The following is an 18,539-nucleotide window of genomic DNA, read 5'->3' as shown; positions in this document are numbered from 1 at the left end:
GACACAGAAATATGAAAAAGCAACTTGTGGTTTTATGTGGAGAGCTACGTATTTGTGAACCATAATTTCCAAAGCTAAAGCTTGTCATTACACTGAAGTGTGCTGACCAACCGTATCTGGCAAGTCAACCTACAGATGTTGGTGTTGGGTGGAAGAAACAGTAACAACCCCTAAATCCCACAGAGACAATTAATCATTTTGACATTTCTGTTTGTACACATTAAACAGATGTAATGCTAATTAGCCAGACTTGGAGTTGTTGGGGTCATGTTTCACTTTGATCAGAGCCAGATTAGTTGTTTACCCCTGCATGTATTTTTTTTTTTTTTTACTTAGTTAGAATAACCACAGCCCGGTCCCAGCTCCTGCCTTTTCTTTAACAACCCCCACCTCCATCCCTGTTTTAGGGATATCCCATCTGGCCTAATTCCAGATTACAAATCTGTTATACTTAAAAGTACCTGAGAAAAGCTATGAGTTTGTGCCTCAGTGTGTACATGTGTGTGTGTTTATGTGGATTATTATGTTTACTGTCTGCATGTATATGTACGACTTGTGTTTCAACACAAATTTCTTTCAGTCCGAAGACAATTGTCTCTTCCCCTTTGTAGTGTTTTGATTGTGTAGCAGCAGGGTGCTTTAGTTAGTTCATTAGCTAACTGGCTAACTGGGCTAATCAGCCTTCTGCTTTATTAGCCAGACAGCTGGGTAGCAGCCAAGTAGTGTGCAAAGGTCTTTCAGGTTCACCTACTGTTGCAGTGTATCAGAGATATACCACCACACACGCATTAATCCTGACCCCTTTCCTCCCCTGACAGATGGAGCAGCCTGTCTAGGATTGCGGAGGAATTTACCCGAGGAATTAAGTACTATGTGTGTGGTTGCAGTAGACGGTGTCATTTAATCTAGCATAACTGGCCTTTTATTACTTACTCCAGGCTGCACATATTTGTGACTGGAGCTCATCTTCATCGGGCTCCTCTCATTTCTGCTGTTACTAAAACCCAGCCGCCAGTCAGGCAGGTGCATGAAAGTAGCATTCCGATTGTGAGACACTGGTGTCATCGGTGTCTACCCTGCCTCTACATGCCCTGCAACTGTTTTTATGTGTTTGGATTTGATTATGTGAAAAGAAGAAAAGAAAAAGAAACACAAAACAAACTACTATCTGTACACTGAGTATTCTGACATTGTGAAATTGTTTTTGTGTTTGTACAGACAAGGATAATTTGATTGTCTCACAAAGAAGTCTCGTGTGTGTGTGTCTGTGTCTGAAGTTAATGAAATGTGTACAGGTGAGGAGTGTGTCTCCTGAAAGGGAATGGGGCTATATCAGTATCTGGTAGCGGTAATGAGAATCAGCAGGAGAGGTTGCTGCTGCGGCTTTGATCTTCTCCGTTATTTCACTCTTTTGGGGTTTTTTTACACCTAATTTACATTTCATCCCTCGATTCCTCTCGTCTTTTACCCTGAATTGGGAGCGAATAGAAATCACACTTTGAGATGGCTGTTCACACCTGCTGACTTCGTAGTTGTTTGATAAGACACTGTTCATTGTAATGAAAAGTGCTGGGATAACAGCGTCTCGCATGTTATTTAGGCTCACAGATCAACGTGTCTGTGTTAAGCAAATCTGTGACATGGGAGGAACGAGTGGAATTGCTTCACTGATGTTTTGAAGTTTTTAGTGCAACTTTTTTGCAATTTAGGTTTCATTATCTGACTTCCTGAAAGGCAAAAATAGGATGTGTGGAGGTTTTAAGATGTACTAGGCTAACAGTTGTAATAAACTGCATAAACATAACTGTAAAACTGTCATCTTTTAGAACTTTATCTCCTCACCCAGTATCTTTTATTTTTGATCAGTTGCTATTAATAACTGTTTTTCTCAGAGTGCTTGTTTTCCTTCATTGAGCTTACATATGCTCTGGTGCAGTTATTTTAGCAGTGTAATTGGTACCATATTTGATTGACGCTGCTTTTATGGCATTTAAATGTGCATTCACAGCACAGACATAATGTGGATGTTGCATTTAGCTTAGGTGCATTTGTGTGTCTGATATTTGTATGTCTGATAGGTGTTGAGTGAGAGTGCTTCCACACTACAATGTTTATTGTCATTTTGCTGTACATACACAGTAGTACAGGCAAGATGAGAGAGCGTTTCTTCAGGATCATTTAATTAGTAAGTTTTGCGGAATGCACGTCTGGGATAAGACACTAAACGTTCGCTGTCGCTGCCTCCTGAAGGGGGCGCTGCGTCCATGTGCGCCACCATTCGTTAAACGTGGCGAACCTCTTCAGGTCCTGGTAGGTCGTCAGGGACACAAAGATAAACATGATGGTGTGACGATGGTGAAGCCGCAGATGCTGCCCAGAGCTAGCTGTCTGTCTGTCCGCTCGGAACAGTGTTGTCCCCTCCAGCTGTATGTCTGTCTGGGATGGTGTCATGGAGTCATGTTTCTGTTAAAGCAAACACACAGCAGTCTTTCCGCTCTCTGCGGGTTTCTCCCAGCAAATGTAGCTCATCCAACTTGTTGTCGAGGGAGTGGACATTGGAGAACAAGAGGACGGTCCTGCTGTTCTGGAGGGGTTAGCCTTTAGCCTAGCATGGATCCCGGCTCTCTTCCCCTTTTTTTGTTTACGTTCATACCGTTTGCACTTCCTTTTCTCTCGGGTAACTGCTGGCGTAGTCTCCGGTCGGACTCTGCATTGGCGCAGCATGTCCAAATCACAACCAGTCGCTGCAATTTCAGCACCGTTCACTGTCCTGATGCCCAGCAAAGTCTCACAGCCGCGAGTTTTGCGGAATGAACGTCTGGGATCATGTTTCAGGTCATGTTTAAAGGGGCATGCCACTTACTATGCACATGTGAGTCAGTTTGATTGTTATAAGGAACATCACTATGGCTACTGCATCCTCAGAAAACATTTGTAAATTGTCTTTAAACATTATTTTTTTTAGTTGCAGTGCAGTTTTTTCAGTAGCAGTACTACAATTTTTACAAGTCTAATGTTATATTACCCAAATACAACACAGTGCAAAGATTAATTAATGAATAAGTTAACAAGACTACTGTTCTGACTGGGTGTTCAGTGTCAGCTTATGGCACGTAACAGTTCGTGGTCATTTAACATTTTGGTCCAAACCACAAAAATATTCAGTTCAAGTACCTGTGTCATTCTTTGGGGATTTATGTTGGGTCTACAATAGTGAAAGTGGTTATTCAAGGTATACTGCTATACATTGTAGATTTTAGTGTTTGATTAGATCAGTCCATGCTGTGGTCTCTTTGGCCAGTCCTAGCCTGTCCCAAACAAACATTTTGACGCCTCATTTCAAATGCTCATATCATGAATGCACAAGGACGCATTGAGCTTTGCCTCTTAAGCTAAATGAGAAATGTAATGAGTTTTCCATCCACGTAGCAGATTGTGACCTCATGCTGGTGCTTGGAACAAGTCCAATAATCACATGACAGTTAACTATCTGGAGAGGGGTCACTGGACAAAGTAGCCAATTGTCAATCGATTTTTGTATTTTAGACCTCTGCAGCATCATCAGAAAAGGCCTCAAGGCATTGCAGCTGTCACTGTTTTGAAATGGGAATGAGCGAGCAGTTAGCAGAAGCCCTGGACTTCAAGCCCTACTCCGGCATATTCAGGGGTCGTCCATTGTATGTTTTGTCAACCAGTACAGACACATCAAATGGCGAGGACAGAACAAGTCGCATAGCAAGCAAACTACTGTGATTAGTGAGATGGGAAAGTCTTGGCTTTTTGGAAAATTGTACTATAAAAGAAAGTGACAGTGGTAAACTGCTGCACACAGCAGACACTGAAGACAACTCTCCACCATCAAAGACTCAACGATTATGAGCCAGCATAAGCTCTGCAACAAATACACAGAAGTTTTCCAGGCAGGTGAACTTTTCATGAACCTGTGTCATATTTCCTCTCCTTGCATCCCGTTGTTCTGGGATAGGAAGCGGCTGCCTTGATACCCAACACAGAGATAAAGGGAAGGAAAGGGATTGTCTCCTTTGAGGAAAATGGATGTATTGTATTGTTTTTTTTTGTGTGTGTGTGTTTTTCGTTGGTTGAAGATAGTTATGGATTCTTGTGACTGAATATTTAAATGGGGCTGTTGCTCTGAGCGTCGTTGTGCCTATGATGTTGTCACAATACCAAAATTCTGACTGTGAAACAAAAAAACTAAAACATCAGGAAAAATATGGAAAATGGATCACAAAACATGGAACTTATTTATTTATTTATTTTCAGTTAAAATGTTTATTTTTTTTATTTATTGACACTGTCAGTGCAGTGGGAGGTGTGTTAAAAGGAGCAATAGAACAGGAGTGGATTCCTGTACTACAGTGTGTCCAGATCTGGAGGAACGCTTCGTTACAATCAGCTCTGTACACGTTCACATCTCTCCACCTTCCAGTGTCACGCTGCAGGTTATAAAAGGTTAAATCCTCGAGAGATAAGTGCAGTGGTACTTAAGAACACAATTTAATTAGAGACTTTCCCTCTTTGTGCAGCAATTCAGTTGCAACTGTTGTTGATCTGCATGCATGTGAATGACTGACTTTTAGCAGCTTGCAAGCTCTGGTAAAAGAAATGTTACCAGGGTGAGCACTGCATTTGCATATAGAGATATAGGCCACATTAAGTTAGCTAAAAAAGATAAACCTCAGTCTAACAGCTATTATTGCTCTAAACTACCTTGTTTAAGCTTGATAATGAATAAAGTTTGGTTGTTACAAAATGAATCGCATGTTTGTCTTATAGTTCAGTGCATGATGTAGATATTATCTATCGCATTTGTTTACCCGTTGCTCTTTTAACCCTTTGGACAAGTCTGCATGTCTGTTGACAAGATGCTACACTAAGTTGGACATGTTGGCTCCCTCAATTTGCGTAGCTTTGATTTAACCTTTGCAGACGGACTTTGTGGTGCCTGTGGGCTTACTGTCGGCTACATAAGGGTAATTATTCCATATTTTGCTTTACCTTATCAACAAACTGTGGATAGTCAGCCTCAGCAGTTGGATTTACAGTCATGGCTTGGGGCAATGAACACTAACAGTGAGGAAAAAAGCAGTTGCCACACCTCGTATACCTGCATGGAGTGGAAGCAGAACACTGCAAACACACCCCACTGTGGCACAATGCTGGTAATAATCAGAAATACTATTCTTAGCTAAACACTGCTGATCAATTATTGTATTAGTACTAATAAAATGGAAATCAGAATAGTTTTTAACAGCAAGGTATTGTTATACTTTTCTAGAACCAGTATACTGTGCAACACTAGTATAAGGCCTGTTGTTGTTCCACTTGTACGCCAAGATCAAATTAACCATCAAATATTTGCATTCTGAGCTAAGTGGGTTTAACTAAGAATACATTTGTTTCCTCACCAGCTTCTCACTCTCAGATACCATCAACTGTGTTCAGTGGAGCAGCGAAATTGACATTGGTATCATTTATAATCATTAGTAATATTAAGTGTATTCCCCAGTGTCTGTAAATTACCCTTTAATATCATAATGTTGAATTAAAATGCTCTCAGATGATCTAATTAGAGCCTGTCATGTGGAATGATATATTAAGTGTCCACTTCTCTGGGTACATAAATTTGTATAGCTGTGATGTCTATTTGCAGGACATTTATAGCCTCTTTGAAAGAACTTTGCATAGCTGCCCAGTATAGGGTGTTTTGTTCCGCCCAAGCAGAAAACCAAGCATATTACACATGCGAGGGTTTCCTCATGCGGTGCTCAAAAAAATTGCAGTGTGATGTACAACCATTCACCATTAGATGTCCAGTTGTACCTCAGTAGCAATACCAAAGTACACCCAGGAAAAAAAATGAGTTGGCAAATAGATAAAACCTTCTCTCCCATGATATGGAACCTAATATTACAATATGCAAAAACCATAATAAAATTCAACATTTCTGTATTGATGGGTGGCAAATTTATACTATATCTGGTATGGTATATAGATGTCAGAGTTCAGGTAAGTCTCACATGCAGAATTACCAGGCAGAGTCTGAAATACAGCGCAAGAAGTTACTTCAGTAGGACGAGTAGACAGAGGGTAATACAGTCCATTCCAGAGTTGAAAACCAGTAATCGATCTGATCAAGCACAGGTGCAAAATCATCAGACAGAGATCCAAGATGCAGAATCAGGCACTAGTCAAAGTCAAGAAACAACAGGAGGGATACGAAGCAGGCAGGAGCACAAACAACAGTCTGGCAAAGAGCATAAGAAACTGACTGGTATATATACAGACTGTGATGAGTAGATGAGTCTGTGTGGCAGAGGGAGCAGGTAGGTTATCTGATAGGCTGGCAGGTGGTGCAGTGGGAGCTTATGTAGGTGGACACTGTGCAGTGGCAGTAACAGCTGGCAGGTGGAGAAGAACAGGAGGGGAATGAGGTTAGAAGGAGCCAGAGGTTCCAGCAGAGTCCATGACAATAGCATCATAATTCACTACATAATAGGTGCATGATAAATAATAGTAACTAACAATTGTTTTCCTCCAAGGCAATATTTTGAGTCGAACACAGCCTCAGGGCTCATAGTTGTAGGAAGAGTGCATGGAAATAAAGGAGGGGCTGTGCAGCGAGTTGGGCAAGCAGAGTAAACAGATGATTTGAATGGTATGTAAAATGTTTTGTCTCTAAGGTGGAGGGTTGAGACACGTTATGTAATATGATGCCTGCAGGTGTGTTTACGCTTGTTCCAACTCCTTGGTTTTTAGGGGGAAGTATACAGATGTAGCAACACTGGTTCACGTGCACACACCAATACACAATGCAACACAACAGATCATCTGTTTCATTTCCACACTGGCTCATTGTCAGCAAATATTGAGTGCATCTGACCTACTTGCTAGCAGAACCCTGGGAGATTACTTTCTTCATTTTTAACAATGGAGCAAATTTATTGGATAATACAGCCTGGAGCTGTTTTGATATTAAGAGGTTTTCTCAAGACCCAGTTCCAGCATTTTTTCCTATAGCAAGCGATTTAGCACTGGAGTAATTGATAAAGAATTGATGAAGCTAAAGTGTGTCACTTTGCAAATTTGGTGTATGTGTATGCCCCTGGGTGTGTGGTGTGTAGTGTTTATGCTACCCGGTCTTTACCCTGTAGTTGTAGGAAACTAGGAGAAACTAGTAAACTCTGTTCAGTTGAACACAGTAGGGCTGAGCAGCTGATCGGTTTGAAAGAACTGCAGTTTTACATAATGCAATTAGTGACTCACAAAGGCGGAGGTTTAGGATTTACCATACACAGCAAATCTTACCCAGACTTTAAACTGTTCTGTAATTGGTTTCACAAATTAATACTGTCCTTTTGTCCTTAAATCACACCACCATTTTGATATGTAAAAAAAAATTGCTCAGGCCTGATAAATAGTCATAAAAACACACAACAAACCAGTTATTTTGCCATTCACAGTTCAAGTGCAACATAATTGTTATGTCCCTGTACAACTGGAGGTAAAACAAAAGGGGTTCTGGTATGACTCTGTCAGGAAGCCTCATTTGGCAGCCACTTAGTCACCTATTTAAAGGCCGGTGCTGATCTTGCTTTAGGGCTTGTTTGTCTCTGCAGGCAGATGTACCGACCTCTGTTCACCCAACGGCATTAACATGCATCACATATCCGGCCGTGGATCTGTGACTTAGCAGGATTACACCTGATTACACCTGACAATCAGATGTCTCTCCTAAGCACATTACGGCAGACAGACAGTGACATTTTGGTAAAGTCTAAATTCGGCTGCAAGCTGATTACGGACATAATTTTAGTCTAGTTCTATGTTAAGCATTGACATTAAACACTTTTGGAAAAGTTTTGTAATAATAGCACTGCGATCTTTACTTTACCACTTCGGTGATGCAGATAACATCACACACAAAAGGGGCGACCATTACACACATGATTGTTGAGCCAGTAACCAGGTCAACGGGTCAGTCTAATCCACACAGAGGGTGTCATTTAGCAGACCTGTTTCATTTTCACAATGTTTAAACAAGGTAAACACTGAAGTGTTTTCAGATGGTTGCAAGACTTTGAGGGGTTTCTGCCTGAATAAATATTCCCCAGCTGTGTATAACAGACACTCACCTTTAGAAGATATAGGTCAGTGTAGACAGTTTGACAGATGTTTCTGCTAAAGGAGTGGTTCGGTATGCAATGTGGTGTTAAACGTCCTCTCAGTATGTCCTGTGGTCACCTTATCTCCCACCCAGAAAGTTTTGCCAGTGCACTCGTTGTTGTCTTTTAGCTGTAGCATGCTAGCAGCGTTAGCCTTTAAAGCTGTATGCTTTGTTGGAGTCAGCTGGCTGGCAGCCATGTGGAGCTCACACTGAACATAGGCACCAAAGTCTCTGATCACTTTTGTGTCAGTGCGCAATTCTAAAGCGGAAGTCACCCTAAATGTTGACGATGACTTGCAGTTGCAGTTGTTTTGGTAGCCATTTCTATGGATGTTTTTTCTTTAGTCTTGACTTGTTGATATACAGCATTTAACTGTTACAGTAAAAATGATGGCTTGTTATACACTTTTGAATGTTTTAATTATTATTATTAAAAAATGTTCTCTCCGCTGTACTGAAAATCTACCAAAGTTTGCATTTTTGGTACTGTTACGCCCCTAATACCTGCCATAGTAATCATATGAAATTGTACAAGATTCCATAATCAAACATGCATTGACATTTTTTATGTATTGTTCGTGTATTGCTGGACTTTTCCTCAAATTATTTACTTTGCCCTTGTTGATGAAATTGGCACATTACCAGCTGAGTGACCAGAGCACCAAAAGCAGGCAAACTTCTAATGTACACATTCCCAGGCAACAAAGACGCCAATGAATGATCATCCCACCTGTTTCCACCTTTCCTCCTACTTAGCATGTCGTGCTAGGCAACAAAATACCACACAGCCTGCCAAAGCAAATTTCAAAGTTAAGCACAAACCAAACAACCAGAGGACTGCTTGCTCTGGTTGTCCACAGTGTTGCTGCTTTTAAATGGGCAGTGAACTACTCATTTCCTGAAGTAAACTACCCTTATGTTGTTGTCAAAATGCTGCTAAAAGACTGCTGCCATCAGTTTGGTTTGTGTTGCCGTGTTTTAAAAATTACATTTATGCACTATCTTTGTGTTTCTTGCTGATGTTAAATTTTTACTCACTGCGGGCTAATTTTTTTACTTCAATATAATCCTATTTCAGTATTTAAGTAAATTTAAGTCCTGCACCTCTGTGGAAGCAACATAAACATGGCTAAGTAGAGAGAAGTCCAAAAAGTCTTTAGTACAGTATGACAAAGTTATAATGCAATAAATCCATTCATCCATCCATCATCTATACACGATTTCATCCTCACTAGGGTTGCAGAGGGGCTGGAGTCTGTCCCAGCTGACTTTAGGGTGACGGCAGGGGACACCCTGGACAGGTCACCAGTCTATCACACATAGAGACAGCCAAGCATACTCACAATCACACCTACTGACAATTTAGAATCACCAGTTAACCTCAACATGTTTTTAGACTGTGTGGGAGGAAGCCGGAGAACCCGGAGAGAACCCACACTACAGTTAGTGATGATGATGACGAGGAGAAAGATTAGTGTTCGTTAGATAACTAACACAAACATTTACAAGGGAGAGCATGCAAGCTCCATGCAGAGGGATTCTGGGTGTCCTCATTGGGACGCGAACCGGCGACCTACTTGTTGCAAGGCAGCGATGCTAACCACCGAGCCACCTTGCAGCCCATGTAAAAAATGAATTTTGTTATTATTGTTATTATTATTGTTATTATTATTATTATTATTATTATTATTATTATTATTATTATTAATTATTATATAGACAAAACCTGGAACAACATGGTGTTACCAGTTCTCTAAAAATTGCTGACTGCACATACTATGGATATTTCACTACTCATATCCATAATTGTCTCCTATCTTCACTGTGTAAACACTAGTATTTCTCGTATATTTTCCATTACTGTGTTTATTTTGAATGTGTGGGTCAGACTAACTTTGCACTCTTCACTTCTGTTGTAGATGTTCAGGATAAATGAGAAGTTTCACAGAACAGAGTAAAAAAAAAAAGTCAGACTCAAGACACATTTGAGTGTGACCAAGTAAACACAGAAATTAGACACGTAAAATGGATTTTTTTATTCTTTTAAAAACTTAATTAGAGTTTTCCATCCAGGGCAACTTTTGGTTCTGAAACACGCAGCCAATAACACATTTGTTGCCAAATGTCTCACCGCTCTGCTGGAGTTATTTTTGAATCTGGAACGACTTTTCTCCTTTCTGAGGGCAGCAGTTTAAGCTGACACAGCCAGTCTCTGTCTCTGTCCTCCTCACTTCAGCTGAATGATGGTTCCCACTTGGTGAGACTTAACATCCCAGTTTAATCACATTGTTTTCAACTCACATAGACACTCCAACAGGGATTTGGTCAGCACCTCACCACCTGCCAAGGACACTGGCACTGGTGGAGACACTGTTATCTGGGACTTTAAAGTTAATTTATAGTTGCAGACATGTTCATAAATTAACAAGTTATAGGTGATATTTAACATGTGTTGCTGTAGATCTTGTTTTGTAACACCACAGCGTGTTTCATGCAGAAAGCAGTCCAAAGAATGAGCCTTATTAGGAAGCCTGTGGGACAGCTGAAGTGAAGCTGAGGCCCCCCTCTGCCTTGGTTTGGTTTGAGGGATTGTGTTTACCCTCTCAGTAATCAGTGCAGTTAGATGGATGTGTTCCTCAGTTAAAGTGTTTCCCTTGATGAGGTCCTTACCTGACCACAAACCATTTATCGCCAGAGACGTATGATGACCTTAAATTACCCCCTTTCCTCACTCCCCTGTATTTTGTTCTCGCCCCAGGCAGCTGTGGTCTTGCTGTTTGTACGCTTTTTACCTCCTCCTCCTCCTCATCGTAGTGAGGGGGTTTATCAAGACCCACAACTCCTGAATCAAGTGACCTTTTCTTCATTTGCTAATGAGAAGCTGTAATATTTTCCAGATATAAAGTTATAAAGAGCCTAACCTGCAAGTAACCACTGTAATTTCTGGTGGGGTTTTCTATTTTTATTTTTTTATTTTTTACATTTCTTTCTAATTTTATTTTATTTTTGTCAATAAAGCAGTTAAAGGATGTATGTGTCGTTTTTTAATGTTGAAATAGAGGGGCTAAAGCCTTTTTAGAATAACTCCTATTTTCACGTTGACATGTGGCAAACAAGACGCTATCATCACATCTCTCATCACAAGGCAAATATGCTCAGATTGTTAAAGGAAAGGGCAAATGTCAGATGCATTTTCCAAAATGTCTTGACTACATTTACTATCAACACAGTATGTGAAATATTTTTACAAAGCAAGTTATGACATGCACTAGACCAATCTTTTATGTTACAATGCAGAGAAAAGTTAGATTCTGATTCACTTAGACAGCTGGACTCACCAATATTACATCTTTATTGTTGCATTAATCAATATTCTTTATTGATAATGGGTCAATTGACTGTGTAATGTCAAAGTGACCTAAATCATTACCAGATTCTGCAGCTTTCCATCAGTTCTTTTAGACTATGTAGGGCTCCAGACTAACTTTTTCCACTTGTTGCACTAAAAGCACCAGCACAAAATTTAGAGCTACTTAAAAGCTGCAAAGTGAAGTTATGAGTTAAAAGAACAAATGACTCAGTTAGATGCTTCTTGCTATAAATTTCATTAGCACTCTCCAAAATTTGACAAATTGCTTACAGTCTGGAGCGATGACAGATCTCATCCATCTTATTTTCAGCCACAAGCAGGCAGCTGTTTTAAGAGGAAAGACTCTTATAAACACACTTTGTGCTCCCTGGATCATCAAACAAAAGACAGACAAAGTGAGTGAAGCAGGTGGGCATTAGTGGAGCATTTAGCTGCTAAAGAGCCAGCTGTTTCTCTGAGGAGGTGCTGTAGCCTTAAGCAAATGACTGTTAATGTTGCTCTGCTGGATGTATTACTGGACAGTAGTTTGCTAACATGTGTGCCAACCTTTAGAGCCTCTTTTATGTCAGACTTGTGATTTTCATCTTGTGCTGAAGCTCCATATCAGAAAACACGATCAGAGAGTCAAAAGTTCTTGCTGTGACTTGTCTCAGACAAATGGCAGACTATACATTGGCGTGTGATCAGTCAGAGCTTGCCATCTTTTTTGACTTGTGACTGGCATGCTTCTAATCTAAGAACCAAGATTGTCCGTCAGATCCTCTGCAAAGAGTGTTTCAGTCGGTTGCAATTGTAGGAGAGAAACTTTTGGTAGGGCAGCTTTTGTTTTTCGTGCAGTCTGCTGAGGATCTTAGAACAGCTGAGTGTGTTGATGTCTTTAATCACAACCTTAAATCTCACCTTTTCAGTCTGTGTGTTTTATGTCTCCTTTGTCTTGTCAGGCACCTGTAAATTAATCTTGCACGAACCTGTACAAACAGTTATTATACAGCTTATTTATCTGATTGATAGTGTGAGGCCCAGCACATCTGTGACTGGAATAAAGATGCCAGAGATCAGCTTCATTTTGCACATTTTTGATAAATCACATTTGAAAAAGTTTGAAAAAAAAACTTAATTTTGCCAAAAAACATTTACATTTGCTTTAGGAAGTTGTTGACATCTTATAAAAAAGGGTGAATTCACTTAATAGGACATGGAAGCACCTTTTCTGAACAAGTTTTGACATTTGACAACATGACTGATCAACTGTTTTTAAATTAGTCTGTTCTCTTCATCTCCGGACAGCATGAAATAATGCAACAATAACACCTCTTTCCATATTTCTGGCATAGATGGTCAGAATTTACTCTGTTTCTTTTTCTTCTTTAGCAGATGTTTAGGTCGTGTCGCTTAAGGAGGTCATTTGTTGTCTGCTATGCAAGAGAAAGCTAATTTTCTGACATGGTCCTTGTGCTGGGGATGGCTGCCACATCAATGTTCCTCTAATGCTCGTTTTTGTTGGGCTGTTATAGATTCATAGTCGTGAATGTGATCCCAGCATTAATAGACTTTGTGATATTAAAATCCTTGAATATCATAGTTATCTCTTGCCAGCATATAAAAAGAATGCCTTTACACACTGATGCCAGTGTGCCACTCCCCAGTGTTTTTATGCATAGTTTTTTTTACATGTGGAGACCATGATCAAAGACATTTTAAAATGGGTTCTGCAGCCGTGCAACAAACGCTTCTGCCAACTGCAGTCTCATTGAAGGAAACCAAGCAAGCAAGTCATCTTGTCTTGGTGGTCTTTTATTTTTTATTTACATTCTCCAGCTCACGTTCCCACTCTGAAGAAGTTCAAGCTGCACACTCGTCTCATCTTGCAGCAAAGTCCTTTACATGTTTTTTTGTTTACACACCTGACACACACATTTTAAAAAAAACTTTCCCCTTGTCCCACCTGAATGGAGGAACAGATTCATGTCTCCCTCTCTCTGACTTCTCCTCCTCTCTTTACTTACCTCCTCTTTTGATCGCTTCTCCATTTCTCGGTGAACTACGTTCTCGACATCAAAGCACCAATATGCCTTTCTTCTGTCCGGGATGCTTGAGCTGTTATGAAAAAGCTGCGGTGGGAGCATAACAACAGTAGCTCAGAGCATTGCTTATGCATCTGATAAGGCTATCAAAGCACAGCATCACATGGTGTGTTCGCTTTGTTTGTTGTAACCATAGAAAACAATAGAGGGCTTCCATACTGACAGCCCTCGTGGTAATTTTTGTTTCTGTGGACATCAGCCTTCAGCAGGGAGCAAACCCTGTAATCTCTCTGTCTCTGCAAGAAAACAATACATGAGATTTATTACACATCTCTTTGCACCAACTCCTCGGGATGACCTCAAGTCAACAGGCTGCTGGTTTAACTGATCCTGATGTCAGAAGGAGTGTCCTGCTGCTTTTGTGCGAAGACGGAAGGCGAGAGAGAGGGTGGGAAACAAGGGAGCTGGCAGTTTGTAGATGCATAGAGACTGCAAACATGTAGGATAGCATGGTGGGTGTGCTATGCGAGGAATGCCGGCTCATGTTGTAACTAGAACTCTTGAAAGGCCTTGTTCTTTCCATACCACTGGAGCAGCTTGAACCCCGTTTTGGCAAGGAGCCCAACGCCCAGCCCTTCTATCTGTCTCATTATCAATGTGCCTTTTTGTGCCTTCAGGCTCTGTTTTTTTGCATGTGAGTCTTCAGCAGCTCTGCAACAGGCATACACCTTAACTCCATTGGACTGCTGTGCAATGAATACATCAAATATAAAGCATGACTGTACCCACTCTGAGCATATTAGTGTTTGTGTTTTGGTAAAGAATTTCCTCCAAAAGCAGCTGCAGGGCACCAATGGCTCCACTGAATTGATTATCTAACCATGGAACTGAGAATGCCTTCTTTATCCGCTGAGGTCTGGAAGAAATGATAGACACTCTGTAAGAAGTCCCTTGAAAATCATAGAGTTTTATCCTGTAAATGTTGGCATACTCAAGAATATCAATAACAAATATCAAATTTTACTACTGGTTACGTGACAGGAATATATCACCATGCTACTAAAAACTGTCTTTGTGCTTTTATCGATGGTTTCATAAGTTTTTATACAAGGAAAACTCAAGTGCAATGGAAATCAGAATATTTTTCCCTCTACGACTTTTATGAGCTGAAAAATAACATCAATAAACCAGAAAGAAAAACAGAATAGAATATTTAATCGTGGCTCCAGTGGGAGCCTAATTATATGCTATAAATTCACAAATTGCTTCATATTCTGTTCTACGCAGCTTTTTCACAGCAAATCCTTTTACTATTAAGTATTCCCTTTGCTGATGTAATCCACTTTTCTTTCCCACAAGTTTTATGCATGTGTTTCTGTTTATTACAGATGTGGTCTCATTTTCACATTTCTGGCAGTCCTTCCGATAGATAATAATAGCTTTGCTCGACTAAGTTAATATCTGGGATCTTGGTAGCAGCAATGTGGCTAACAGGAAGTCAGATATACAAGGAGACACAAGCAGCCAGATTATCAGACAAGTTTTAAACTTCCAGCTGAGTCAAATGTATTTGGGAAAGAGGGATCGTAATTTACCATCATATCTATCATAACTAATAGAAATGATCGCCAAAACTTTAAAACCCAAATTGTAATTAAAGTTATTCTTTCTAAGCTTTAACTCGTAATCAAATTTTAGGTAAATTCTGTGAAATTTTGCTGCTTTGTATCCCAGTTGTATTAATATTAATACTAATATTTAGCATCTTTTTCTGCCTGGGTGATAAATTTCCATCAGTGCCACCATCATTCTGTTACCTTTAAGGCAGAAGGAGGACTTTTTGCCAGTGTGAAGAGAATTTCCACATCCTAATAGTATTGGCTTTTGTTCAAGTGTCTTAGTATCTAATGGTATCATAGAACTCATTTTCTAGACAAGAACACCAGTTCTGGACATTTTTCCAAAATCCAGGTATATCCATTCTGTGTTTTTTCCTGTATGTTCAATGTTGTTTTTCTCAAGCTTGGTGATGTGGTAAGCACACACACAGGAAGAATATTAAGTGGCTGAGCTAACAAGATTGCAACAAGTCAGTTTTCAGTCTCATTCTGTAACTATTCATTCATCCATCCATTATCTATACACTGCTACATGGGGGCACTGGAGTCTATCCCAGCTAACTCAGGGTGAAGGCAGGGGACACCCTGGACAGGTCGGCAGTCTATTGCAGGGCTACACTTAGAGACAGACACTCAAGCACACTCACATTCACACCTACAGACAATTTAGAATCACCGATTAACCTCAACATGTTTTTGGACCTTGTGGGAGGAAGCAGGAGAACCCTGAGAGAACCCACGCTACACGGGGAGAACATCCAAACTCCACGCAGAAAGATCCCAGGCGTCCTCCCTGGGATGCGAACCAGGGATCTTCTGTTTAGATGCCATTTTGGCAAAGCCCAACGTCCAACCCCTCTGTCTGTCTAATTATTTAATGCCATTGTGTACATTTGTGTTTGTTCAGCCTCCTGATTTTGTGTTTTTGTCTGAAGGTCTACTTTAGCTTGCCAACACAAAATCTCACTTGTTTAAAAAATGCCATTGACCACTGTATCATAACTGTCTGAAGACAACCAGTTTCTGCCTGACAGAGAACCTCAAATATAAGTGAATGGTGCAACAAGCTATTATGCTCTTAGTTAATATTGCTAAGTCAGAGATCCCCAAAGGTCAATGTCAAATAAAAAGCCATATGACTCGTAAGCAAATCCACAGATCACAGCAATTTTAGTGGAATGCATTCAATTTGTACACGCCTTACGGAAAATAAGCTAGGAAAAATCTAATGCAAAATGGTTGAAGTATGGTTGGGGTTAGGCAATTATAAAACTTTGTAAAGATTTGGAATGGATTTCCAGCATGGACACAACATGGTCCCCTGTATATAAGTCGAAGCTCTACACACCTGTCAGCCACTTTGAACTCCACATTTTGTGTGTGAGGTGTGCAATCGTGAAATTCTTCGATTCTGATCAGACAGTTGCCTGCTATAAATGAAAACACAATCTCTTCTTTCTTCTTACTGTACTGCAAACTTTCTTTTTCTCTTCCTGTCTTTCTGTCTGCCCCCCTGAGACACATGCACACACACACACACACACACACACACACACACACACACACACTTATGTGATTTTCCACACCTCTGTGGGAGAAAACAGTGAGGGAGATTGACTGTGATGAATGGCGCTGTATTTAGAGGCCTTGGCAGTCTGGTTCCTGTGTGGGTCTCAGTAGACAGTGGGGCCTTTACAGTGGATCTCTGCTGTAGGACGTCAAAGGATATTTAGCTGTGCGAGGAAAGTTTCCCCTCCTCATTAGCGGCTTGGGATGAATGTATGAGAAAGAGACAGACACACATTTAAAGTCAGGGAGTCTAGTTTGATGAAATTCGAAATGAGACTTTAAGGGTTGAGTAGAGAATTGGGATGGTGACCAGAGTTGAGTGGAGTTGGATACTAGAGAAAAGAGAATTATGCAGGTAGAAGTTTAATGTCACAATAAAAGATCTGACTTTGATACTTTGGATTTAAAAAGAAATTATTTAACAATGCTTGCACTGAAAATCTTGGGCAGCTTCGTAGCCGTCGACATGGAACTACTGGAACCAGTGTGTCAAACAGTTTGGCCAACTGGTTCTCAATTTGAAAAGTATACTTTAAAAATAGAAAATCAAGAATATCAGTTGTAAGTACATTTTTAGAGATCTTGGATTTTGTGGCAACACATGCAGAAGCAGGACAAGAGAAAGAGAGTGGATGACTACAGTATGCTCCCTGTTGGAATATAGAATGAGAGAATGAAGTAAGACATGGGACAAGTAGCAGTGTGTCTCGTCCAAGGTAAGTGAAAAGAACTTGTTCAGTCTTGCTATCTGACTTGTGCTATTTTCTTATGCTGCTGTGAAAAAAGAAATATATGTATGTTTTATCATGCCGTGTCTGTATTTAATAGCTGTCACTCTCAATTCCAAAGAACCATGATAGGATATCAGTTTAAGGCAGGTATCAGATGTGCTGAGGGCAGCAGGGGATGTGGAAAACATCCTGTTGGGACTGTCAAGCTGTTTGATGGAAGTAGCGATGATGGAGGGACGTGCAGGGAAAAAAAACCCACTGAAAACACACCGAGGGTTGGAGGGATTTCTGGAGAGCTGTGACAAGAAAACAAATATGTCACCAAATACTAATTGTCTTTTTCCGCTTTTTCCAGAGTTGCTGGGCTCCACCAAGAGACTCAACATCAACTACCAAGACCCAGATGGGTAAGAGGAGTGCATGTGTGTACCTGCCTGTGGTGTGTCTAAGCCTGTGCAATAAGCATGAGGCTGACTCAGGAGAATGCAATGGAAGAGTCACTGTCTTGATTGACGTGCAAATTGAAAAAAGAAAAAAAAAAACATCTCTACCTGTGGCTGTCTCCTGTTTGTCTTATGTCTTCAGTGTGACTCACAATCAAATCACACACATGTACTGACATATAGCATGTGTCAGAATTATTATCTCACGCTTGCAGAAGTATACAATTGCGAAACATGAAGTTTGTTTAGTCCATATTATGTCACATATTAGAATTAGTGATTACATATACAATGCTGTGAAAAAGTGTTTGCCCCCTTCTCAAATTCTTATTTTTTTGCATATCTTCCCCACTTTAATGTTTAAGATCATTAAACGAATGTAAATATCAGACAAAGATAACCCAAGTAAACACAAAATACAGTTTTTAAATCATGGTTTTATTTATTAAGGAAAAAAACTATTCAAAGCTACTTGGCCCTGTGTGAAAAGTAATTGCCCCCTAAACCTAATAACTGGTTGGGCCACCCTCAGCAGCAACAACTGATATCAAGCGTTTTCTATAATTGGCAATGAGTCTCTGTGGAAATATTTTGG

The 18,539-nt window shown here is 40.3% G+C and overlaps 1 protein-coding gene across 5 annotated transcripts in view; it reads left to right on the top strand.

Moving 5' to 3' along the window:
* The window catches only part of LOC103354825 (caskin-2-like), a 76,179-nt gene that overhangs the window by 18,587 nt on the left and 39,053 nt on the right, over nt 1–18,539 (top strand). For 2 of the 5 annotated variants that reach the window (XM_008278379.1, XM_008278376.1), the window contains exon 3: nt 17,857–17,908. In XM_008278379.1, coding sequence (XP_008276601.1) covers nt 17,857–17,908 — 52 coding nt within the window. The other 3 variants (XM_008278377.1, XM_008278374.1, XM_008278378.1) reach the window with 2 other exon arrangements.

The sequence above is a fragment of the Stegastes partitus genome, unplaced genomic scaffold (genome assembly GCF_000690725.1).
Source record: "Stegastes partitus isolate 25-593 unplaced genomic scaffold, Stegastes_partitus-1.0.2 Scaffold122, whole genome shotgun sequence".
NCBI classification, from domain to species: Eukaryota; Metazoa; Chordata; class Actinopteri; family Pomacentridae; genus Stegastes; species Stegastes partitus.
The sequence above is the reverse complement of the archived record's forward strand: the minus strand, read 5'-3'. Positions and strand labels throughout refer to the sequence as shown.